General features: G+C 39.7%; 1 protein-coding gene across 1 annotated transcript; it reads left to right on the top strand.

The window, feature by feature from the left end:
* The first annotated feature begins 179 nt into the window (after positions 1–179).
* MCEE (methylmalonyl-CoA epimerase) lies at positions 180–25,783 on the top strand. Its single transcript, XM_029239078.1, has 3 exons — positions 180–226; positions 8,599–8,936; positions 25,525–25,783. Exons 1-3 carry the CDS (start codon positions 187–189, stop codon positions 25,675–25,677), a joined length of 531 nt encoding a protein of 176 aa, XP_029094911.1. The 5' UTR covers positions 180–186; the 3' UTR covers positions 25,678–25,783.
* Positions 25,784–26,975: the final 1,192 nt, after the last annotated feature.

Genomic DNA, 26,975 nt, shown 5'->3' with positions numbered 1-26,975 from the left:
TCCCAACACCCACGGGAACGCAGCACCACTTGTCACGTCGCCTAGCCTCGTCTGCCCCGCCCCCAGGATCTCGCCCCGCCCCCTAGTGTTGTCTGCCCCGCCCCTTCGGGCTCTTGTCCCGCCCCCCGCCGCGCCTTCGCCCTTCCGACGCAAGTGTACGTCGGGAATTAGCTAACGCTTTCCAAGATGGCGCGTGTGCTGAAGGCGGCGATTGCGAGCGCCGTAGGTGAATACTCCGGGCTCGGGGCTGTCCGAGGGTGGGGTGTGCGGGACGGGACGCCAGGGCCAGAGGAGGCCGCTCCGTGGCCAGCGCTCCTGGGTCTGCTGCGCTCTGCCCTCGAGATGCATTCCTTGGCCGCTGTCAGCACCTTTAGACAGAGCGAGCCAGCCTTCCAGGCACGACTGGGTTAGCATGGGGTTTTCCTTGTGTGTTTGCGTGTCACAGTCACCACTTCTCTGAGTGGCCCCGGAGGCGAGGGCACCCGGCTGTGGGGCAGCAAGGCTGGACCAGAAGTAAATGCAGTAAATGGCAGAGGGACAGTGAGGCTGTGTTTACCGCACCCCGTGAGAGACGGGGGAGAAACCAGAGGAAGGACAAGCCTTGTGAAAACGCAGGCTGAACTCTGGGCTCGGCCAGCATCCTGCTGAGAACTCTGGAAGGTCAGTTGTGTAAAGAATACGGAAGGAGCGTTTTCTCCCACATGGCCTAAGATATTCCTTATTTTGTATAAAATCAGGGAAGAAAGCAGTAGACTGATTGGAAGTTTCCTTGAGTTTTCTACACCACCATTAAAAAAAGTAGCCTCAAGTTTTCTGTCACCCCAGTCCATCTACTTTCTCCTCTTTCTCTTTTTCTTTTCTTCATCCTTCATCAGAGGGGCAACTATTTCCCTTAATCTGAAATTCCCTGTTAGGAAAGAAGTGCCGAGTGGTGACGTCTCTGAGTTACTCCTGAACGTTCGTGACAAATCCTTCAGCTGAGCACCTTAAGAAAGTGTTTAAGGGGATGAACTTTCAATAATGTTACGTTTCTCTCCTAGAAAGTGCTGTATGTTCCACCTATTCAAACTGACAGTTCAAGTCGTCTTTCGAAGTCCCGTCTCAAACTGAACATGTTCTTTATTTATTGATCTCTGTAGTCTTTCTTACCAGGCACAAAATGTCTTATGCATCTGTCATTGCAAGTGACCAGGGCTATGTGATGAGAACCACGCAAAATGTGCCGTAATAGTTGTAGCTGTCTCAGCTGTGGATCCGTTTAAAGAGGTGATATGTATACAGGAAAAAATATAACAATAGGCTGAGCACAACTTATTAAAAATTAATCTCTAATTAATAGGTGATACTCAAGGTTTGATAATAACATGCCCTCCTGGCCCCTCTTTCCTCTCCTTGGTAAAATACAAGGCAGCATCTGAGCTCACATACCGTTGCAATAGCCCTTTTCAAAAGAACTCATAAAACAGTCATCTCATCTCTTAGAAAGCTGTCTCTTAGAAAATAGACATTGCTCATAGAACTGAAGATATTAAAAACTGAGAACCAAAGAATGGTAAAGAATGTCAGAGGGATGAGAAAATTAAATATCATAGTTGCACAACATCAAGTTTGTTGTCAGACAGACCTAGGCTTAAGATCCAGCTTTGCCACTCAGTGTGACCTGCAAGGAAATTAATCAGGTCTATTTTTTTTCTCTAAGTGGGAAAAATCTGAAGTACTCACTGAACTATTACTATTCTCTCTAATTTATGGCCATTGAGACTAATAGGCAGAGCTGGGCCACCCCATGATACACTCCTGCTTCAGAATTTGTGATCACAGTTTGTATAGGCAAGATTGTGTGGTAGCATTGTTGCGTAAAAGTAATGACAAAATTAACCTGTGCGTCTTTATTGGGAGAGGTCAGATCAGCGAGATGTTATGCCATGGGATCTGTCCTACACCCATGAAAGATCCCAGCAGTATGGAGAATGCCTAGAGACTGGGCCATATCTGCATTGGGGGTAATAACTTCTATAAGATATTAAAAAGAGTACCCAAGATGAAACAACAGTCATGAGCAGTGTGGGCGGATTAGAGGGCTACTAAAGCAACTGATTTCAACTTGGAAAAATTGTAAATCAGTATTCCTGTATCAAAAAGTGAAAAGAGTACTATGCTTATAATAGCTTCCAGCAGCATTATTCCATGAGGATGTCAGTAGTCACTAAATATTGAAATACTGTCAACAATGTTCTAAAATCAGAGCCCACATGAGTAGATTTTCAAGAGTGAAAGAAGAGTAATCTCCTTGTCATAAAAAGTAGTAAGTTATGGATTGATGAAATGAAACAGTGACTACAGGAGCACTATGTGTGCCAAAACATTCTCCAAATACAAACAATTCTTTAGTTATTAAATAAGAGTTTGAACGTAAGAGCAGTACTGTGTATAGGGTAGGTGCACAATCAACTTTTTCCTTTAAAAACATAAAATGCATTAGAAGTCAGAGATGCTTACGTTTATAAGCAAGTTATTGATGTAACCTTTTTAAAAGTGACAGTAATGATAATCCTTGGAATTTATAATGTACTTTGTGCCGGGCACTTTTCTAAACCTTTTGTATGTAATACTCGTTTTAGTCTCATGACAATATTATGAGGTAGGTATTATCTTCCTATATGAGAAACAGAGGCACAGAGAGGGTAACTAGCCTGAGGTACACACCAATGGTAGCATCAAGATTTGAACCAGAGCAGTCTAGCACAAGAGCCCACATTCTTAACCATAAAGCGTGCTACCTCTTATACTTACACACAAAACCTGAAGGTGAACATATAAATAATAATTTGAATATTAGAGAAGAGGCATTTTTACATGTGTATTTTTAGAAATACTTTTATTCAGTAGTTGTTGGGGGGAAATTAAGGGGAAGGGAATATAACTTCCAAGTCATATATGTATTGCAAGAACTGAATACTAATAAAGATGCATGTTTCTTTTGTAACTTTTATGCACATCTTTGCATAAAGGAAAAGCAAAATGAAAATAGTGTATTCCAAAGGCTGGCTTTGATCTATCCTATTTTAGAGGCTTGAACCTTAGATGACTCCACTTTTTATTTCATTGTGGTTGAATATATCTAACTTAAAATTTACAGTTTTAACCATATTTAGGTATACAGGTCAGTGGCATTAAGTACCTTCATATTGTGCAACCATCATCATCTCCAGAACTTTTTCATCATTCCAAGTTGAACCTCTCTGTACCCATTCAACAATAACTCTCCCATTATCCCAAACCCTAGCCCCTGGTAACCACTATTCTACTTTCTCTCTCTGAGTGTGACTACCCTAGGTGCCTGTTATAGGTGGAATGTGTATACAATTTATATACAATGTGTATCCTTTTGTGACTGGCTTGTTTCCATTAGCTTAATGTTTTCAAGGTTCACCCATGTTGTGTTATATGTCAGAACTTCATTCCTTTTTAAGGTTGACTAATATTCCATTGTATGCGTAGACCATATTTTAGTTATCTTTTCATCTGTTGATGGATACGGGTTATTTCCACCTTTTGGCTTTTGTGAATATACACTTAGGAAATGGGTATATATAAATATCTCTTCAAATTCCTGCTTTCAGTTCTTTTGGGTATATATCCAGAGGTGGGTTGCTGGGTCAAATGGTAATTTTATGTTATGACCCCACTTTTAAGGAACATGAAACTAGCAGAAAAACAGGAGAAGCTCAGAAAAACAAATCAGGTTAAACACACACAATTTGTTCCAGTTTGGCTTGCAAAGGATTGGTTTTGTGAAAAAAGTTAGTTTTGAAAATGGAAACTGAACCTGTTAAAGACAAGAGTGGCCAAGTTACATGACTGTGAGGATAGATCTATGATGGAGTCATGTGGAAGTGGGGTAACAGAACTGTTGTCTGTTTACTAACTGCAATGAGTAAAAAATGATTCCTAATCATAGTTTTAAACAGGATGAAAATACGTGTATGGTGCCTCTGGTCGAATGCTGAAAATGAATGGGTTTCTTACCAAACTAACTTGAAGGCACTTGTGATGAACGACTTTCTAAGTATGTCTGTCTCCTCAAACCAGATGTGCAAAAATTCAAACTTAAAAACTTATTACAGGGGCCTCCCTGGTGGCGCAGTGGTTAAGAATCCGCCTGCCGACGTAGGGGACACGGGTTTGAGCCCTGGTCCGGGAAGATCCCACATGCCGCAGAGCAGGTAAGCCCATGCGCCACAACTACTGAGCCTGCGCTCTAGAGTCCGTGAGCCACAGCTACTGAAGCCCGTGCACCTAGAGCCTGTACTCCGCAACAAGAGAAGCCACCGCAATGAGAAGCCCGTGCACCCCCCGCCCGCTGCAACTAGAGAAGCCCACGTGCAGCAAGGAAGACCCCACACAGTGATAAATAAATAAATAAATTCATTTTAAAAAAACACTTATTACATGTTCTAAAATTAGATTATGTGAAGACTGCACAACTTTGCAAATATACAAAAAACAGAATTGGACACTTCAAATGGGTAAACTTTATAGTATATAAATTATATCTCAATATAATATCTCAATATTTCTGTTAAGAAAACCTCATTACAAATGATTATTCACATTCTATGACACTTTATGTACAAATTTAACATATAATTTCTTTAAACAGTAAGTACCCTTAATGTGTTTGAGTATAGACCCTTGCAGCTAAACCTTTTCTTACTTGGAGTCGATGTCGAGAAAGCCTGGCCTGACATAAAAACAATCTGAATGGAAAGGAATGCAATGTTATTTTTAAGTCAAGGCACTAAAAGTATTTAGCAAGAAACAATATTGAAAGAAAGTTGAAATTAGAGTTAATCTACATACCAGATTTGGTAACATATCCATTTCTTGTACATCAGATTCCTGACGTGAGTGAAAGTTAGTTGTTCATCTTTACAATCCTGTTTTTTTTTTAACACTCCTATTTTTAAGTATCTCATACCTTTATTCACACACATGTATACATTGTAGTTTATTCATGGGAAGTAATCCTTTTTGGAATAGTCACGAATTGCACATTATGGAGTTCAAAGTAATGTAGTTCTATTGTACTTTCTGAGAGAAACCTAAAACTAAAAAGCTGTGGATTCCTATAGTTGGGGTGCAATCTGAAATAAAAATATCTTTTAAAAGTTGGCAAAAGTCAAAGGAGAAACTAATATTTTTAAAGTTCAGTTCACAACAAATTCTTCAGCAACACAATTTTTTTTTTTCAGCGACACAATTTTTAAAGTATCTGTAAGGATCTATATCACTGTAACCCCTTTATTCTGTTTCTTACCCCAATTTGCTTGGTCTGTAGGATTTCACATTTCACTCATAGACTCCTCATTAACACTTTTTTTTGTGGGTGTAAAGTAATACCTAATTGTCGTTTTGATTTGCTTTTCACTGATGGCGAATGATGTTGAATACCTTATGTGCTTTTTGGCCATTTTTATATCCTTTACCCTTCATTTTATAATTTATTTACTTTTGGCTGTGTTGGGTCTTCGTTGGTGTGCGCGGGCTTTCTCTAGTTGCGGTGGGGGGGGCTACTCTTCGTTGCGGTGCGTGGGCTTCTCATCGCAGTGGCTTCTCTTGTTATGGAGCATGGGCTCTAGGCCTGCGGGCTTCAGCCGTTGTGGCTCGCGGGCTCTAGAGCACAGGCTCAGTAGTTGTGGCTTGGTTGCTCCACGGCATGTGGGGTCTTTCCGGACCAGGGCTCAAACCCGTGTCCCCTGCATTGGCAGGTGGATTCTTAACCACTGCGCCACCAGGGAAGTCCCCTACCCTTCATTTTAAAGAAGTGGAATTATTGAATTCTCACCAGTATCATCATATTTATTTTTGTCCTATTCCTAGAATATATGCTTTAGGGACCAAATAAAATCAATAAAGTGATGTTTCCTTTCACAAACTAGTTTACACTTCTAGAAGTAAGATCAACTAAAATATGGCCATAAAATCTTGATTTTTACATTATATAAAGATGTTATTATTTTTCTATTTTCCGAACATACAAAGAAGATTTTGTGTTCTGTTAAAAGGAAAAAGTATCAGTCATTCTTGTAAACTGTTCCCTCCTCTCATTTCCAAATGATAAGGAAGTTATGGAGAAAGACTGTAGTGAGGCTTCTAATAGCATGAGTTGCTTGGGCTTCCTTTTCAGTGCCAGAGTTTTTGGAATGTCCCTAAATCAAACTGGCATAGGATATAAAGCTTAACCTTCACTTGGACGTATTGTAATTTACTCCTTGACATTGCCATATGTTCCATTGCTGGCAATAGAATGCCTGCCAGAGAACCTCCCGCTGCCCCATCTCTTGTAAAGTTATCACTGGCAAGGAGAATTCAGAAATACCCAGACTCACTGTTTGATATACTCTTAAAGTTTCACAGAGCAAACAACACTTTACTCTACAGCTCATTGACTGTATCTCCAGTTTTTGTTTTTTTTTTACTACAGATACATTCTATATTGAAATTTCATTGCAAATTGCACACATAGTAGAGATGCAAGGAAGGAAGGGAAGAGCAGTCTGACTGATGGTTTTGTTGGTTGTTAGCATTTTTAAAATTCACTGCCACCATGCCCTTCAGATGGTTTCTTGGTCTCCACAGAACCCTGCATGCCACTCAACCAGCAAACAGTCCCCGTGTGTCATTAACACTAAAAATGGCTGAATTTACTGTACACCTGTTACAAATGTCTTGCACTGTAGTATTATATTTTTTACATCAAATATCTAATTTTCACAACAAACCAGCAAGGTAGATATTTAGTGGATAGTACCAGTATTTTTTAAAAAGCTAAAATAAAATACAATAGAACAGAAAATATTAGAGCACATCACATCTAGTAAGGATTAGGTATTCTTTTTATAAAATTTGATTTCAATGGTACATTTATGTATGTGTGTACTGGTTTGGAGTACACTTGAATTTCATGATGACACAATGATTCCAAAGAACCGGAGTCACCAAGGAGAACACAAGACCGGGTGGGACAGTGCGTAGAGAAGAGACAGAGCTGGATGACCTCAGTATTGGGTGTCAGTCCCCCCCAGCCAGCGGGCCTCTCCCAGTGGCCAGAGCAGGACAATTTGCCTGTACACGCTCCCCTTTGCCACAGTCCAAGGAACCCTGTCCCCTCCCTGTGGAGGACAGGTGTGACAATGGAGTTGGCCTTGTGACAGTCATGCTCTAAGCAGAGACAAAGGAGCATTTATTGATTCTGAAAGAGGGAGAGTCCCCACGAGGTGATAAGAGCCACTCAGGCTGTGGGCTCTTTATCTCTTGGTGAGGAAGCATTCCACGCCCGAGGCCTATCCTCCTGCAGCTGAGGAGACTGCCTTCCCAACAAGGTATATGGTCTTGAATCAGATCAAGTAGTGCCACTTTAATTTCCCTGTTATCAAAAATTTTATGTTAGCTGAAGCTCTGTAATACTAGGTACTATTTAAAGTGTTATTTCATTAAGAGCTAATAACCCTTTGTTTAAAATATGTATTCTTCAATTTGCTGTTTCATACTTTTTTATTAAGTGATGTAGTTTTGCAGGATTATATTTAGACCTCGTACACGTATATCGTTTTCATTCTGGGGAGAACCTGGCTCTTAAAGTCCAGTATTTTGGGGACTGAAGAAATAGTAGTACATGGGGAGAACACATTGCAGGCTGCTTCAGTTTCCAAATGAAAGGTTTCTTCACATTAGAAGCAGTTCTGCTTCTAATCCTTCAAAATTATAAGAACAATTAAAAAAAATCGCTCAGAGGAAACTCTCATAAGTTTAAGTACCCTCTTGATCTTTGCTTGTTTTTCCCCCAATAATGAGATGTTTTCCTTAGTTGGTAATCATACAAATAAAGTACACATTAAAAGGTATTTATAGGGCTTCCCTGGTGGCGCAGTGGTTGAGAGTCCGCCTGCCGATGCAGGGGACACGGGTTCGTGCCCTGGTCCGGGAAGATCCCACATGCTGCGGAGCGGCTGGACCCGTGAGCCATGGCCGCTGAGCCTGTGCGTCCGGAGCCTGTGCTCCGCAACGGGAGAGGCCACAACAGTGAGAGGCCCGCGTACCGCAAAAAAAAAATAAAAACAAAAAAAAGGTATTTATGGTTCTAACTTCAATGAACTTACTGCAGAACGTAAGACAAAAAATTGGTTGTAGGTAGAGAAGAAAATTGCTTGCTATCATCATTAAATGTATGTCGTTTCACTATCACATTCAAACTTACCCTTTATAAAATGCAGAGAATAGCAAATAATCCTTAATGATATGCAGCTATCCTTTAAGTGTTATTGGTAAATATGTTATTATGAAAAATGTCATCCTTTGTCCTGAATTTAGAAAGCTCAGAATTAGCTTTTTAATTCCAGACAGTTATTTCAGAGCAGAGTGAGTAATTCTGACATGTTTTTTCACTTATGTACTCTGATTTAATTTCACTAATTAAAAAGAAAAGGTATGTAAATAATTTTTACATAGATGATTATATTTTGTTTTTTCAAAAATTAATTTTAGAAGGGCATCAATTCTCAGAAGAAGGATCTCAATGCCTGCTCCATTTTTCAGGGCTTTTTCCCAGACTTCAAACTCCAGTTCCAACAGTAAGAACTTTTTCCATGTCCCTGCCCTCGCATCAAGTGGCTGGTCCGGTATGGAACCTTGGTCGACTCAATCATGTCGCAGTAGCAGTGCCAGACTTGGAAAAGGCCAAGGCATTTTATAAGAACGTTCTTGGGGCCCAGGTAGGTGAGACGGTCCCTCTTCCTGAGCATGGAGTATCCGTTGTTTTTGTCAACCTGGGAAATACCAAGATGGAGCTGCTTCATCCACTGGGAAATGACAGTCCAATTGCAGGTTTTCTGCAGAAAAACAAGGCTGGAGGAATGCATCACATCTGCATTGAGGTATTTTAGTTAGTTTAATCCTTGGTATTGTAAATATCTCTTTTAAAATGTCTTTTACTTTTGAAGGCTACATATTGCTGCTGTCGTCAGAAACTTCCATTAAGTTCTTTCAGGGAAATGGTAAAATTGGTTCTCTTCAAGGATGGATCTATAGGTATATTCTCTTTCCCTCTAGAAAACTGCAAATAATAATGAAAATATGTTTTATTGAAGTCTGGGTTCAACTATACAAAGGCCACTCAAGTTGGCCAAAACAGATTTGCGTCTTTGCTGTAGTATTTATTGACCACGTACGACCTTCCATGCAATAGGAACACACTGCTTTCACTGTCACAAGGCAATTAGAAGAAACAAGTGACAAGACTTTATAAAGTAAGAATTTCCATATACATGCCTATTATTATAATTATTTTCTATCTTTAAAATTTTAATAACTTGTTCCTTATTACAAAGGCAATGCATTTTCAATTACTGACTGTGATTTCTCAGATCTTCTCAGTTGCATCTGCTAACAATTCCTGAAAAAAACCATGAAGTGTTAGACAAGAACATTCTCATTAGAGAGCCTTTATCTGTAGATGTTCATGTTCAGATAACTGCTTTTGGAATATCAGCATTACCAATTATGCTTCAATTTAAATTATTTTGGTAGGACAAGTCTCTTGATAGAAGGAATGACATAATTCATAGTTAGGCCTCATTCCCAATCCAGGAGAGAGGGGGGGTTTGGTTCCAGCATGAACCCAAGGATTTATTCAGTTTACATTGCAAATATATTTGAGAACCTACCGCGTGTACTCCACTGAGGGCTTGGATTCAGCAGTGAGTGAGAAAGGCATGGCCGTGCCCGCGGTCAGGAGGGGCAGCTGCGTACACTGCACTGGCATAAGCAGAATTAACGTGTCTTCTTAGTTGTGCAACGAAGGAAAGATTGATTGCTCCTGGCAGGCCAAGGAGGTGGTAAGGTATCGCAGGGCATGAGTTACAATGAATGTGAAGGAATCCCCAGGTGGACAAGGGGAGGAAGGTATTCTAGGCAGAAGGAAAGCACATAGAAAGGCATCGGGTTATCCTAACTACCAGCATCGTGTCCTCTGGCAGGATACGAAGCACTAGACGCGCCTTATTTAATTCTCGTAGCTACCCTTGAGGGCTATATTAACCCCATTTGACAGGCGAGTAGTTAGAATAGTTTACTTGCCTGCAGTCACATATGTAGGACATGGCAAAGGTGGGGTTCAAACCCAGGTTTGTTCTGATTCCAGGATCTGCACTGTTAGCCAGGGCGCCAGATTGCCTTCATTGGATTAGCTGAGTTTAAAATTTCAGGTGGGAAAGCCATAAGATAGTAGACAAAGGAGCTAAACAAGGCCTAATATTTAACCTCTATCCCTTTTTTACGGTGTTAATTTTGGCTGCAAGTTTTTGTTTCAGTGGACTTGAGGGCTTGTCTAAGTCTCCCCAGGATGAGAAGCAGGATCCTCAGCCCTTGAATGCACTCATCTCTCTCCCACACTATACTGTCTGTGTTCTACATCAGAGAACCCAGGCCTTCAAAGGAAGCCACTGTGAGTTAGAAGTTCAGTTAAGTAAAAAATAGTGGAAGTTGAGTAATGTAAAAGTGAGTTCAAAAGTCCAGATTAAAGGGGGGAAATGAAAATGTTTGTCAGTATAAAATGAAGGTAGGTGATAGGAGGAGTTGTGAAGAGTGGTTAGTTAGCTGCTGCATTTGTATGCCACACACCCTATCATGAGTCTCTGCTCTCTGTAAAAAATAAAGTGTCTTGACTGGGTAGATTTTATTTTTCTATTCTCAGTCTAAGATGAGCTGTCCCAGGCTGATGGCACAGCTCTGCTGTCAGTAATGTATGACTTACAGGGTAGCTCCAGGCCTCACCAAAGGCAGAGAGAGAATACAGGGCAGGTATCTTCAGGGGCTGATCTCGAAACCAAACATATCACTCCTGTTCCTGTCGTTGGTTTCGTCACATGGCACACTCGACCTCAAGTGTAGTCTGTAGTCAGGCACTTACATGCCTTGCTAAAACCTGGGGCCTGGTATAATTAAAAGGAGGAAATGGAAAGTGGGTACTGGAGGCCACCAGTTTATGCTAGTTGGTAATTTTTAAAAGTGGTATTGGCAGGGATAGCATGACACTTTTTTCTGAATGAAGATATGCTTTAAGTTGGAGTCATTTGAGAATCATTGTCACCTGCTGTGGAAACCTGTGAAATGAAGTTGTTACCACACGCAGGGGCTTGGTTCCCTAACTCACCAGAGAGAGCAGAATTCCTCACCGATCCTTGAACAGGAAAAACATTTTTGTTGAATGAACCTGCAGAGATTTCAGAGTTAATTATTTTACCATAGTGTAACCTAGTCTCTCCTGCTAATACAACTGAGGTCTGAAATTGTCTTCCACTGGAAGTACAAAGGTGATAGAACTCGTCAGAAAATATTTCTTTGGTCATTCCAGTTTCTGTGGCCACATAATACATTATCCCTACACTTCAGGGTGTGATGACAACTATTGTATCTTGCTGGGGATTTTGTGGGTTGGGAGTTTGGGGGAGGGTTCTGCTGGGCAGTTCTTGCTTGGGGTCTGTCCTGTGGCTGCGGTCAAACATGGAAGTGAGGCTCCGCCGGACGGGGGTCCTACTCACGTGCTGGTGGCTGCTGCTGGCTGGGCGCCGGGTGTGCAGCTGGGCCTCCCAGCAGAGCACATGTGTGTGATCCCTGCAGCTCCACAAGCTGAGGGCGCTTCTTAGGACAGTCGGACTTCTTACCAGGCAGTGGACTTGCTGACTCCTTACCGGCCAGAGTGAATGTCCAAGAAGGCCGGGTGGGACTGTGTGGCATTTCCATCCTGGCCTCGGAAGTCCCACAGCAGCACTTCCGCTGTCTGTTGGTCATAAACAAGTCCTCGAGGCTGACCAGATGCAGGGGGAAGGAGAAGCCGACAGGCTATGGCCGCGTCTTACAAGTGCTACAGCCATCCATGTAGTGATGTGTTCTAAACAGAAGGAATGTGTGTGAAACTTCTAGAGGCTCTAGAACGATTATATTTTCAAATAGCCAGAAGTGGGAACCAGGACCATTCCCTCTGCAAGAGGAGGCAACCTGTCTAGCCTTTGTGAATAGAAGGAGACTCAAGAGAGGGGTACTTGAAAGGTGGAAGGTGATAAATACACGTGTGTTTGGCTTTCCCTAGAGGAAGTTTGGAGGTCATCTTGTTCCCTCTTTTTCTTGCTGACGTGCGCACCGAGCAGCCTCAGTTGTCTGGCACAGCTGTGCTGACGTGCATGTGTGCTTCTGACCTTTCGCAAGCCTCTCCCTGAGGAGAAGGTTGTGGTGTCGAATAGAACTACCCCTGCTTTCGCTAAATAACTTAGACAGCAAGGTATGTCACAGTGAAAACCTTGAAGGCCACTGAAAATATTTACTTATTCAACAAATTAGCACTACTGTAAAAATACTTAAGTGCTCCCATGCTGGTCGGTGAACAGCTGCTGCCCTAACCTTCTGAGTAACACCCTCCTTCCAGAAGGAGCCTTCTCTGAGACCCTCAGACATCTCCCCCGCCACACACGCAGTTCAGCAACTGAAGGCTTACTACTCAGCACAGCGGGGTCCTCCAGGACCCTGGATAAGGTGCCTTCTGTTCTGTTTGGTTGGTGTCTTTGTCTGTTATGTTCCTGGTCGTTAAGCGTTTTCAGAGTCACTGTGACTTTCACTGCATTAGGTGCCGGGATGTGTAGCTAAACAAAAAAGTCCCGGTCCTCTCAGGATTGCCCGCTGCTTCACGTTTTTATGTGTGCCCTGCACTTCCCACAGAGGATTAGAGGTGACTGGCCAAAATACAGCCTATGAGATACCAAAGGATAAACCTAAGTAACAGTGCAAGTTAGAACAAAGGAAAATGAATCAAGAGAAAACTCAAGGTAAGATTAGTGTACCCACTCGTTCTGTCAAATATTTCCTTCTAGTTGCCAAAACAAAAGGGAAAATAAATACTATTAAGAACAGTCGTGGCCCCTTCCCCTTCTTCCCCTCCCTTCGTGCCATCCTGGAGACTTTAGGTAGAGCAGAGCCAAACACTAGTGCACGCTGCTGGGGAGAGCGGGGGAGCCCAGAGCGGGGTGCGGGGCCACGTGGGTTGAGGGGCCCCCGCGAGCAGGGCTGCCTGCTGTGGGAAAGCTGGAGGCCGAGTAGGGTACCCACGCGTAGGGAGCTTCCAGCTCAGGGTGTCCGAGTCTGAGCAGAGGATGCCACCAGGTTTGGGGCGTCAGAGTGAGAAGGGCAGCAGTGCTGGGGGCCAGCCCAATGCAGGGAGTGGGGTCCCAAGCATGTTGGGAGCATAGGGTGTGAGAGCCTGAGAAGAACGTGTGCGCGCGTGCGTGCACGTGCAGGGGGCACCTGGCGTGGGGAGGCGGGGCCTGAGCTGTATGTGGAGTGTGTCAATGCCAGGGGAGACGATGACTCATGGGGAGGTGAAGCCAAGCGGGCTTGCGGATGGGGTGGCCGCTATGGGCAGTCAGGGCCTGAGCAGGGTGAGGAAGGTGTACACACGTTGGGGCCACTCTGTGCAGGAGGGGGGGACCCAAGCAAGGTGGCAAGGACTTGAGTACGGGGAGTGGGGTGGGAGGCCCTGATGCAGGGGGCCAGGCCCAGCGAATGGGAGCTTAGGTGGGGTGAGGAAGCAACCAGATGGGGTAGGGGGAGGACACGTGGGGTGAAGCGAGCGTTGCTGAGGGAGGGGCAGCAACAGGGTAAGGACTGGTTACGGGGGAGGTGTATCAGGTGAGTGGGTATAGCTCCCCAGTGTCAGAGATGGTGGTATAAATACACAAAGGATGTTAGATTATGAAAGAAAAAAACTTTAAGGTGAGAGACTAGCAAGGTAACTTATTTCCTGCGTGCTGGGAAATGTCTGTTCTCCAATGAAGAAGAGAGAAAATTCTACTTTTTGAAAAACTCCATTCTCATTTCGGCTTTACAGTAAACCCTAGGGAATTGCTAAGCTCTACAAGTGATCTGTGTATCACCGGTTCCCAGACGTGGGGCTTTTGTAGAATGATAACATTTCCAGAGAACAAAAGAAGTGGGCAGTTTAATCAGGTTTTTTAACTTTCTCTGTTATTCAATAAGGAAAAATTTTAAAAATTCTGTCTCTTGCCAACATCATTTTGGAAAAGAAAGGGCATTTTATTACCAAGAAAAAACAGAGGAGAAGAAAAAGGAGAAATCCTCTTGGAATAAAAGAGTTCTGTCAATTAAGATATTTAGTTTTTTTAATGTTTTATTATCAACTGGTGAAAATTTCAGAGCAGCATTTGGGAAACTTTCTATATAGCCACCACCAGACCACATAGCAAGTATGGAAGCCAATGTGTGCCCTTCTGAAATAATCCCCAGGACTACACAGGAACCTTCTGAACACGATACAAAGTGAGAACAGTGTTAGGTTTGCATAATTCACTTAGTTATTTGTTTTTTGGGAAAAGACAGTTGAAACAGAAATGTTTTATTCAGACTTTTAATTTTAACTTCCATGGATTTATATCAGTTTGAAGATTAAATTCATTCATTATTGGTATCAATATGCACTATTATAATTTTATATAAAATAAAAAGCCTATATATTTTTAAAATTAATCAAAATATGCACCATTAAAAGTAGCACATTATTCTTGTTCATAAATTTTGGTCACTGTGAATTACATACCTTAAGGTTTTTAAAAAGATGTTATTTAGTCCAACTTCGTGTCTTTCAACAAACAAGATTGCATTGCCATTTTCAGATGAGGCAGCTGAGGACCAAAGAGAGCATAAGATTTACCTGAAGGTTCTGAATTCTGATTGTGAGAATCCAAACATTTTTTTATGTGGAGTACTGTCACTCTTAATTTCCAAATTACAGGAGAAAATCAAAATAAATTCCCAGACACAGATACAATACCCCCTGCTGCCTGTCCCCACCCTACCATACCCCCCCAAAACTGATAAGAAGTTGAAATGAATAGCCCAGATATTCACCAATGACATTTAAGGTCTTACAGAGCTATATGATACACAGTTGTAATTGTACAAAGGACTATAAAAGCAGATTTTTTTAGATGGGTTATTATTGACTATGTTATTTTTATTACTTAGGGGGACAGACTTAATTTCCCAAATCAAATTACTTCGCATTTTTTCTAAGCATTCTTTATACCCTTAGAGTAGATAATGCATCTACTTTCAATTCAGAAAAATTAAAACGTTTTTATTTCATTCTTTTTATTATTGCCAAACAGCACATTAGGAGCACTCTTAGAAAATTGTTAATTTTATGGCAGTACTCTAAACAGAAGGATGGACATGATACAAGATCTTTAAAATCAAAGTCAATGATAGAAATAGTAACAGAAATAGAAATAAACGCTAGTACAATGTCAATTAGGCATTTCCCCCCAAAATCTAAGTTATTAAATCTTAGAAGTATTTCTTGGACTAAGGGATACTGAAGAAGCAGTATACTAAAAATTAAGATGCAATATCAGGGGACTTCCCTGGTGGCACAGTGGTTAAGAATTGCCTGACAATGCAGGGGACATGGGTTCGATCCCTGGTCCGGGAAGATCCCACATGCCACAGAGCAATTAAGCCCATGCACCACAACTACTGAGCCTGCGCTCTAGAGCCCACGAGCCACAACTACTGAGCCCGTGTGCTGCAACTACTGAAGCCCGTGCATGCCTAGAGCTCATGCTCCACAACAAAAGAAGCCACCACAATGAGAAGCCCGCGCACGGCAACGAAGAGTAGCCCCCGTTCGCCGTAACTAGAGAAAGCCCACGCGCAGCAATGAAGACCCAATGCAGCCAAAAAAAAAAAAAATTATAAGATGCAATATCAGAAATGTGGATATTTATAATTGAGTAGAATGTTCTATAATGAAAATATCCACGATCATATGTAGAGTAGAAGTTATCAAAAGGGCACTGTGAAAACAGTCATGATTCTATTATGAAAAATTTCAAACATACAAGAAGTAGAAAAAAATGTAGTGAACTCCCATATTCCCATCACCCAGATTCAACAGTTTTCAAGATCTTGTCACACTTTATCGTTTCTTCCTTTGTTAAACTGTTTAAAAGTAATTCACAGGTCATTTTACCTTTATGTAGTTTGTGTCTCTAAAAAATAAATAACCACAATGACGTTATCATATTGATCAAAATTGACAAAAATACATCTTTTGTCACCATCATATACACAGTTATAAATCACATTTACTAGATTGATTCACGAATGTCCTTATAGTTGATGTGTTCTAATCAGGACCCAAACAAGATCCACTTATTACAAATGTTGTTAATCTCTTTGGGTTCTTTTTAAAAGAAATATTATTAACATCTTACTAGTGCAGTACATTTGTCACAATTAACGAGCCAAATCGATACATTATTAGTAACTAAAACGTATACTTCATTCAGATTTTCTTCGTTTTTACCCAGTGTCCTCCAGTGTCCTTTTTCTGTTCCAGGATCCCATCCAGGTACCACATTATGTTTAGTTATCATGTCTTTTTAGGCTCCTCGTGCCTGTGACATTTTCTCAGACATTACTTGTTCTGGATGGCCTAGATATGTTTGAGGATTACTGGTTGGTTTTTTTTTATAGAATGTCCCTCAGTTGAGATTTGTCTGATGTTTTTCTCATGATTAGACTAGGGTTATTGATTTTGGGGAGGAAGACCACAAAGGTAAAGTGCCATTCGCATTACATCATGTCAGGGGTACATACTATCCACATGACTTACCACTGCTGATGTTGGCCTCGAGCTCCCGGCTGAAGAAGTGTCATCATGTTTCTCCACTGTAAAGATACGATTTTTTTTCTTTTTCTCCATATTATAATCTTTAGGAGGAAGTCACAGTGTGAAGCCAAAACTGAAGGAATGGAGAGTTATGCTCCTTGATCATTCCGTAAATTATTTGGAATTTTTCTGTATGGAAGATTTCTCTGTTTTCCCCCATTTATTTATTCAGTCATTTATTCTTCAATCACTTATTTATTCAGTCATTTATTTTATATTAGTAATGAGTTATACACATTTATTTTATACTTTAGACTATAATCCAATACTACTTTATTTTGTTGCTCAAATTGTTCCAGCTTTGCCAGTAGGGCATTTTGGTTGACTCCTGTGTCCCTTTGACATACCCTATCTTTTTTATTTTTCCTCCCATGCTTCCTTATTTTCTGGCACTGCAAGATGCTCCAGACACATCATCTGTGTTCCCTCTGCTAATCTTGAACTGGCCATCTCCCCAAGAAGCCCTGGCTTCTTTCACTAGAGAATGGTATTAGAAACCAAGATCAGGGCTCAAGATGTGCTTGTTGCCACTGGGGTGTCATTGCTTCTAGGCCTTCTCAGCTAACAGAGCAATGACCTATGTGTGTGTATGCTGTATATATACATATATCTGTAAGCATGCCTATATTCAACCATAACTCATAAGATGTCTGTTTGACATGCTCATGAACTCATGAGTTCATACTGATGTCTCTGACCTTAATCCATTACCACATGGACCACTCTAGCCTTCTCCCTTACTTGTCTATAACCCCTCATCCCAGTAGGGAGAAACTTGGCTCCTACCATGTGCCATCCCTTTACTTAACTGTTCAATTTCCATATGGATATATAGTGATTGTATTAATTTCCTAGGGCTGCCGTAATAAGTTACCACAAACTTGGTGGCTTAAAACAATAGAAATTTGTCCTCAGGTTCCAGAGGCCAGAGTCTAAAATCAAGAGGAAAAAATACAGAAGGAACAAAAAAACAGGATAGAGCATAAGAGAGATGTAGAACATGGTCAAAAGTTTTAGCAGAGTATACTTGGAGCCCCAGAAAGAGAGAAGAGAGAAAATAGAACAGAAGCAATCATTGAAGAAATAGTCGACAAGGACATTACCAATCAGAGGTAAGACATCAACCCACAGATTCAAGCCCAGCAACCCGAAGCAGGGCAAATACAAATGACACCACCTGAGCGCACCACAGTCATGTTGAAAAGCAAAGATAAAAAGAAAATCTTAAAAGCAGTCAGAGAAAAACAAGACAACAGAAGTTATGAAATGACACAATATGTAGTGACATTTTTTAGGTACTGAAAAGAAACTGCCAATTTAGAATTCTGTCAATAAATCCAGCCAAGATGGTGTAACAGAGACCAGATTTATCCTTTAGCCTCAAAGAAAAAAATTTAGACAAAATATATGAAATAACAATTTTTGGCATTGGACATCCGGCAGCACAGCACATTGATTTCTCAGAGAAAGAAGACAACCAAGGTAACCCTACAGTTTCCCAGCTTACTGGCTGGAGAGAGTGTTTCCAGGCTGCAGTGCAGGAAGGGAGGATCCAAGTGAAGTTCAGCAGCCTCCCTGCGTTGAGGAGGTGGGAGCAGAAAGGATGGGGAGGCCGTGGTGATCTGAGTTTGCCATATAAAGGACTGGAAAGGAGAGAGCTGCATGGAGAGTATTCTCCAGAGGTCAGCAACGCCTCTCAGCTCTTCATCTGAATAGTGAACAGTGCATGCGTGTGAGGATGCTGCCTGAAGCTGGGAATAGAACTCCTTGAAAGGATTAGAGGGGACAGTCCTTACACAGAGATTGAAAAAGCCATGTTCTTACCAACCATAGTGGAGAGACCTTGTAATTCATGAGACATTGGGTAGAGTATTCAGAAGTGCTTTGCATTAGTTGTGAGGAAAATTGGTCCTAGACTTTGGGCTGCTCTGATCCTTCAGTAGGTGAGTGGATAAATAAGCTGGTACATCCAGACAGTGGAATATTTTTAGCACTAAAAAGAAATGAGCTATCAAGCCATGAAAGGACACGGAGGGATCTTAAATGCATATATTACTGAGTGAAAAAAGCCAATCTGTAAAGACTGTATATTGTATGATTCCAACTATATGGCATTCTGGAAAAGGCAAAACTATGGAGACAGTGAAAAGATCAGGGGTTGTGAGGGTGGGGAGAAATGATGACTAGGCAGAGCAGAGAGGATTTTTAGGGCCGTGAAAGTACTCTGTATGATACCAAATAATGGATACATGTCATTATACATTTGTCCAAACCCGTAGAATGTACAACACCAATAGTGATCCCTAAGGTAGACTGTGCACTTTGGGTGATAACGCCGTGTCAGTGTAGGTTCATCAGCTGTAGCAAATGTACCATCTGGTGGGGGATGCTGATAATGATGGAGGCTGTGCATGCTCTTGGGGCAGGGATTGTGTGGGAACTCTCTACTTCTCAATTCTGCTGTGAACTTAAAACTGCTCGAAAAAAATAGTCTTTGGGACTTCCCTGGCGGTCCAGAGGTAAGGATTCTGCGCTTTCACTGCCAAGGGCATGGGTTCGATCCCTGGTCGGGGAACTAAGATCCTGCAAGCCACGCGGCATGGCCAAAAAAAAAAATACTCTTTAAAAACATAACATAACCCCCTGTCACCCTAGAATTCTAACCTTGATGAAAATATCCTTTAAAAATGAGAGTGAACTGAAAACATTTTTAATTAAACAAAAATAAGAAGATTATGCCCAGCAGACCTGTGCTACAAGAAATACCAAAGAAGTTCTTCAGGATGAAGGGAAATGATACCAGGTAAAAACTCAGATCTTTAGAAGAAATGAGGAGCACCAGAAATGGTAAATATGTAGGTTAAAATAATAACTTTTTTATTACCTTAAATTATGTATGAGACAACTGACAATTGAAAAGTTTTAAATGCATTGTAGGGTTTATAACATAGAAGTAAAATTTATGACAGTAGTATAAAGGATGGGAGTTGGACAAATGGAAGTATACTATTGTAAGTTTCATATATTATACATGCAATGGTAGACTCAGATAAGATCAAAATATACATTGTAAACTCTAGAGCAATCAATAAGAAAATTAAGAGATAACTAAAATATAATTAAGGAGATAAAATCAAACACTACGAAAATACATGTTTAAACAAGAGGTCAGGAGAGGAGGAACAAAGTATTAATGAGACAGAAAAAAAGTAAGATGATAGACTTCAATTTAACTATATGAGTATTACATTAAGTTTCATTGGATTAAACATTAATTAAAATGCAAATATTATGTATCTGGATTAATAAAACAAGACACATCTGAAAATGAAATTTAAAAAATTTCATTTACAATAGCATCAAAAAGAACAAAATACTAAGGAATAAATTTAACAAGAGAACTGTCAAAATTGTACTCTGAAGACTATGAAACATTGTTGAAAGAAATTAAAGAAGGCCTGAATAAATGGAAAGATATTCTGTGTTCGTGGATCAGATGACTGAGTATTGTTAAGACGTCAATATTCCCTAAATTAATCTACGGTTTCAGTGCAGTTGCTATCAGATTCTCAGCTGGCATCTTTGCAGAAATGGACAAACTAATTGTAAAAATCACATAGAAATGCAAGGGATCCCAAATAGCCAAAGCAATCTTGAAAGAGAAAAACAAAGTTGGAGGATTCACACTTATTGACTTTAAAACTTACTACCATCAAAGGTAATCAAAATGGTGTGGTACTAGCATAAGGATAGAAACAGAGATCAATGGACTACTCTAGAATTAAGAGTCAGACATAAACCCTCATACTTGATTTGCAATGAGGGTACCAACACCCTCCAGTGGGGGAAAAATAGTCTTTTCAACAAATGGCATTGGGACAACTGGATATCCACATGCAAAAGAATGTATTGGAACCCTTACCTCACACCATATGAAGATTCTTTTTATAGCTGGACACAACACAGTGACACTTGGGTAGGTGAAAGGCAGAACTCTTTGTTACAGCTCCAAAAGAGAGAAGGCTACCAGGTAGGGCACGTGGGGTTGTACTGGGGACAGGGTAACAGCAACTGGAGCTGTAGAAGGTAGCTGAGTTGGACAAGTGGAGGGGGTTTAGCTAGGTTTCATGGGCTCCCTGTAGATTAGCTAATTTGAGTAATTCTGTGGGCTCTGGGGCATAGGGACTGTACCCGGTTGTCTGGTACCTGTCCCTGCAGCAACTAAGGTGGGCACATACTGGCCCCAGGGTATGAGAGCCTGATAAGGGAGGTGATTGGCATGCGGGCTTAATCAGTTGCTCCAGAATGAGAGCTGACCAGCCTCTACCAGGGCCTCAAAACTGGGTTAAGACAGCATTTCAAAAAAAACCCCCAAAGTTATATAATACCATATAAAAATTAACCAAAAATGGATCAAAGACCTAAACGTAAGAGCTAAAACTATAAAACTGAGAAAAAAACATGGGTTTACATTTTCATGACCTTGGATTAGGCAATGGTTTCTTAGATATGACACCAAAAGCTCATGATAAACAAGAAGGTTGATAAGTTCGGCTTCATCAAAATTAAAAACCTTTGTGTAACGACAACTCATAGGATGGGGGAGAATATTTGCAAATCATATATCTGATAAAGGACATATCCAGAATATTCAAAGAACTATTACAACTTGTCTTTATCCTTAATAATCTTTATCAGCTTGATGTGTCAGATACTGAGAGGTATGCATGTTTAGTTTGTTTTTTATTTTTCAAGGCAATACTGTTAGGTACATGAAGATTCAAGATTGTTTTATCATCTTAGTTGATTGTTTTTAGGTTGTATATGTTTTCACTTCTGTTAGTATGTTTCATTTTAAGTTCTGTTTTATCTGATATTAGTGTTGCTATATCAACTTTCTTGTGGTTAATATTTACCTGGTATATCTTTTATCCATCCCTTTACTCTTTTCTTGTGTGTGTGGTTTTCTTTAGGTCTACTCCTAGAAGACATTTATATTCTAAAAAGGAGCATATAGCTAAATTTTTGTTGTTGTTTAAGTATATCTCTCTCAATCAACAAATATATTTAAAAATTTTTATATTCGTATAATCTCATTTTATAATTCATAAATGTAACCTGTCTCCATTTATAATAACTACTAATGTACTTGAACTTTTTAACTTTTTTTGGTTTTTATTTCTTTTCTCCTTTTTGCCTTCTATTGAATTGAGAAACTTTTTTTTTTTAATTCTTTCTTCCTCTGCTATTTTAGAGATTACAAATTCTAGTTCGATTTGTTTAGTAGTTAGCCTTAATTCTTTTAACTTACAGAACACTTCAAACACAAAAAATGACAGTCATATAATGAACTCTCATGTACCAAAACCCAATTTCAACAGTTATCAATCCATGGATAATCTTATTCCATATATACTCCCTCCATCACATTATCACACTTCCCTTTTCTTATGGTAATGTGAAGACATTTCTAGACGTTATGTAATTTCATCCATAAATATTTTAGTTGTGTGTATGTGTTTATTGCATTTTTTATGTATTTATACAAATTCATAATGGCACCTAAAACAAAATTAATGGTAATCCTCTAATATCATGAAATACCTAGTAGGTATGCAAATTTGTTCTTCTATAACTTTTTATAGTGTGTTTGAATTAAAATCCCAATAATGGGCACACGTTGCTGCTGGTTGATATGTCTCCTTTGAGCCTTTTTGTTGTCATTTAGTTTTGTGTGTGTGTGTGTGTGTGTGTGTGTGTGTGTGTGTAAGCAGGGGTCTTGAATGATAACTTAGCAGTTTAAAATTCTAGACTGACGTAATTTTACCTCAGTACTTTGACATTACTCCCGTATCTTCTGGTCTCTGTTCCTACTAGTAAGAATTTGTTCAGTTCAATTGTAGGGAGTTGTTGTTTTTCCCTGAGAGCTCTTCAGATATTCTCTGTATCACTGATGTTATTCAGTTTCTCTATTATATGTATAGGTATTGGTTTGTCTTTATTTATCCTGCTTTATTCTCAGGTGCACTTTTAATTTGAGGACTCAAGTCTTTCTTCAGTTATGGAAAATTATCAGTTATCTATTCAAATATTGCTGTTGTCACTCCATCTGGTCTCTCTTTCTTTAGCTCAGTTTTGCTAGAATATCTGAATCTGTCTTCCATATCTTTTAATATTGCTTTAACATATTTTTATCTGTCTTCACCAGTCCCTGCTATGTGCATATGCCTTCAAATGCCAGTGGAATCTTGTCCATGAACTGTCACCAAACTCTTTTGTTCAATAGGCAACACTAGAGAAGGACAAGTTATCACCTAACCATTAAGAAGAGTCCAGATTTCCCTTCTTATAACCTAAATGTTTATTAGTAGGGGAATGATTAGGTCACCTTTCGTATTTCTATAAAGTAATTAGTTAGGACACTATGTAGTAGGTTAAAAGTTGTTGACCTATATGTACTAACATGAAAAAATTGCTAAGATATATTACATAAAAAAGCAAAAACAAATAATGCATACAGAAAGCATCATGTACCCCTGTACACACATGCACACACACACAATGTATGTGTGTATGTGTGTGTGTGTGTATATATAAACTTTAATTGATATACATGTTAGTTAGACTGCAAGTCCCGAGCAGCTATGACGTTTAGAGGACACATGGTCCTCCAGAAGAGCGCCCTTACTCGGTATCATCTGCAAGTTTAGGGCTTTCCAAAGCCACCCTCGTGCTCAGTAATGCCCTAGAAATGCTCACAGAGCTCCCTGAAAGCGATCATGCTCATTCTTATGGTTTATTACAGAGAAATGATACAGACCAAAACAGCCAAAGGAAGAAACACAGAGGGCAGCATCTGGGAGGGCTCTAAATGCAAAGCTCGCATTTTCCTCAGGACACGTGACCATTCTGGCATTGATGTGTGACAGTATGCCTTGAGTATTGCCAACCAGGGAAGCTCACACAAACTGAAATGTTGACTTTTTCTTGGGGCTTTACTACTTAGGCATGGTCGATTGATTGATTGCCCACATGGTTCAACTCAGTCTCCAGATCTGCTGATATCATGTGACCCATAGCTCCTACCTTAAATCACATGGTTTCTGGCATGGCCAGCCCCTACCCTAAGACTATGATGGCCAGCTCTACTTTAAGATCCAGATTGGTCAGCTTCTACCCTAAACAGAGACTCTCCTATCAGGTTATATAGGTTATCTCCCACAAGTCAAGGGCAAAGACACTCCTGTCAAGGTTACAAAAATTATCTCCCAGAAGTCAAGGCCAGATCCCTCGTAGACAAAACCAGATTCTTTACTACTTCATACATATGTAAGGATTATAAATATATTTTAAGATTTGGAAGAGCAAACATCAAACTGAGGACAGTAGTTACCTCTGGAGCAGGAAGTATTATTAGTGGTAGTCAAGGGGTTCTTAGCTCTACCTGTATGTTTAAATTTTCATGTACTGTATAATTTTTAACTTATCTTTAAATGGAAAGACTGAATTTAGACTAACTTTGGGAAAATGGAAAAAGAAGTCAAATTCAGTAGAATGAAATTCATTATATGCAGATACAAAAAGGGAAGCTATCAGGAATCCTTCTGTTCTGAGAAAGATGAGACTAGACCAGCTATTTCAAAATAGCGTGAAATGACCATCATAGTCTGGGCATGGCTTTGAAATAGCTATCAGGTTTAAAAAGAAACATTGTCAGGAATGTACAAGTAGAATGTACTCTGAAGAAATTATAGTTTATTTATAGTAACATTTAGTATCCTTATCAGTGGTTTGACCAGTTTTAGAATCCAGTATGTAATCCTGGGCTCTTTGAAAGTAAGATTGTATAAATATGAACATTTGTTAAATCTATATTTGGGTACATGGGTGTTATTCTCTCTGGATTTCTTTTTATTATTGTTTGTAATGCTATTAGATCGTTAAACTCCAGGGTGATGTATGACTGCCTAGGAATACAGGGATTCTTACTATCCCTTTCTATCCACTTACTGGGTTCCAAGTCTAGGAGGATGATTTTCCAAGACAGAGGAGAATTACTCTTCCATCAGGTATTTAGAAACAGATTTGCTCCTTTCCTAGACTGCTAATAAGTATGAAGAAAATAGAGATGTTTTAGAAGAGACTTGCAAAATTATAAATGTTTGCATTTTTTTAGAATGGAGAAAAACATTTTGGTGACAGTTTAATAGTGATTTTCATGTATATGAAGTTCTAATCTCAAAAGTAATAACCAGACAGTTTGTCAGGTGACAAGTTTGGAGATCAGGGAAGCACTCATATTTGCTGAGTACCTTCTATAAACTGTGCTCAAAGCTTCTTATCTGTTATTTTAATCTCTTGGCCATTTATATGGCAGGCCTCATGTCCCTCTTATAAATGAAGAACCCAAGGCTCTTAGGAAAAACAATTTATGCGGTATCGTCAACAATACTGCTAGACGAACATGCTATGAAGTGTAGCATACATTATTTAGGTTGTAAGAAATGTTTACTAATGGTGAAAATTCTTAAGCATTGTGCTTGCTTACCTAGGAAAATTTAGCAACTTCTTTTCCTTCTCTAGAAGTATTAAGCTTATTTTTGTGCTGGTTTAAGAATGGTTCTGCCCAAAGGCAGAGAGCTCGCAGTTTCTTCTAAGCCTTACGATATTATAATTTGGTATTTTTATGATCTCAAATGTGTTCTTATTTATTTCCTTTTCTCAAGGTGGATAATATAAATGCAGCTGTGATGGATTTGAAAGAAAAGAAGATTCGTATTCTAAGTGAAGAGGCCAAAATAGGAGCACACGGAAAACCAGTGATTTTTCTCCATCCTAAAGACTGTGGTGGAGTCCTTGTGGAACTGGAGCAAGTGTGACTTCTATTCTCAAGAAACTAAATAAATTGCCCTGAAAAAGCCTTATCAAAATGTGCTTTGGCATTGAGTTCTTCACTGCTTCCATCACTTAAAAGTTAAATCTAATCACAGAAAGAGATTTTTAAAAATTATATGTGTGTGTGTATATATATATATATATATATATATATACACACACACACATAAAATATTTGCTAATTACTTTGTTTTGTTTCCTGATTTGGAGAAAACTTTGATTACTAAGTACTTGTGGAATATTATTAAAATCATATTCATAGAAATAAATTATTCCTGTTCTAAAATGGGGTAGTTGAGTACTGTGTGTGTGTGTGTGTATGTGTGTAAGAATGGATGCACAGAGGACACCTGACAGCTGTGCATGGCTACATATCTGGGACAAAATGATTCCTAAGGATGTTACAGAGAGTTTTTTAGAGCAAACTGTTTAAGGTTAAGGAGTTTTTACCTCAGAATTTTTGCTCTTCTGGAGCAGTTCAAGTTCCTTATGGGCCAGTATTTTGGGTGCTAGTGCTAGATGTATGAACAAGAAGTTCTGTGGAAAATTTGGTGCCTGATCTAGTGGATGCATAGATAGATGAATTTTTTTTTAAATCAGTAAACATGGAAAGGGCAGTGAATTTGTAGTTATCTGTCACGTACTAGGATACCACAGCAGGTCCTAGAAGAATATACCAAATGAATAGAAACCCACTGCCATGAAATTTATGGTCCAGTTGGGAAAACTACTTCATGAACTAAATGTACTTATAAAACAACATGAATGAGTTGAAAAGAAAAGGAAAGGGAAAGGAATATAGATCTCAGAGATTGTGCTTAGTTAGAGGCATATCAGGTCTTTGGTCAGACTCCCAAAGAGAAACAAGTATCAGATGAATTTCAGGGATCACCGATGTAAGTATGGAATGCACAATGTATGGGAAAGTGGTTGGTCTTAAATTCACGGATGATTAGATGTTGAGTGATGAGTAGTGTGTGCACGTTGAGCTTGTGGTTATGGAAGACAGGTATAACATCTAGTTCTACTTGTTCAGAAGTTACAATAAAAAAGTATAGCATTATCCGACATTCTCAATGCTTGTAGAGGTAATATTTAAGATAACTGTATCACGGGGGGACGGGGATAAAGGGACTTAAATGGTGGTTAAGTTTCAGCATTCCACCTGAAGAGATAAACGCTAATACTAGTAGACTGTAATAAACGTCATATGTATATTGCAATCCCTAGCGTTACCATTGAAAATATTAAACAAAGAGATATACTCATAAATATAGATAAT

Source organism: Monodon monoceros, unplaced genomic scaffold (genome assembly GCF_005190385.1).
Source record: "Monodon monoceros isolate NGI ecotype Baffin Bay Population unplaced genomic scaffold, NGI_Narwhal_1 Super_Scaffold_21, whole genome shotgun sequence".
Taxonomy (NCBI): Eukaryota; Metazoa; Chordata; class Mammalia; order Artiodactyla; family Monodontidae; genus Monodon; species Monodon monoceros.
This window is presented reverse-complemented; position numbering and strand designations above follow the sequence as displayed.

What these genes read in the sequence shown, in the direction of transcription:
- MCEE (XM_029239078.1), top strand. Translation starts at nt 187, where the DNA reads ATGGCGCGTGTGCTGAAGGCGGCGATTGCGAGCGCCGTAG. An exon ending in GGCGATTGCGAGCGCCGTAG is followed by an intron (nt 227 to 8,598) that starts GTGAATACTCCG and finishes TCCATTTTTCAG; the next exon opens with GGCTTTTTCCCAGACTTCAA. An exon ending in TGCATCACATCTGCATTGAG is followed by an intron (nt 8,937 to 25,524) that starts GTATTTTAGTTA and finishes CCTTTTCTCAAG; the next exon opens with GTGGATAATATAAATGCAGC.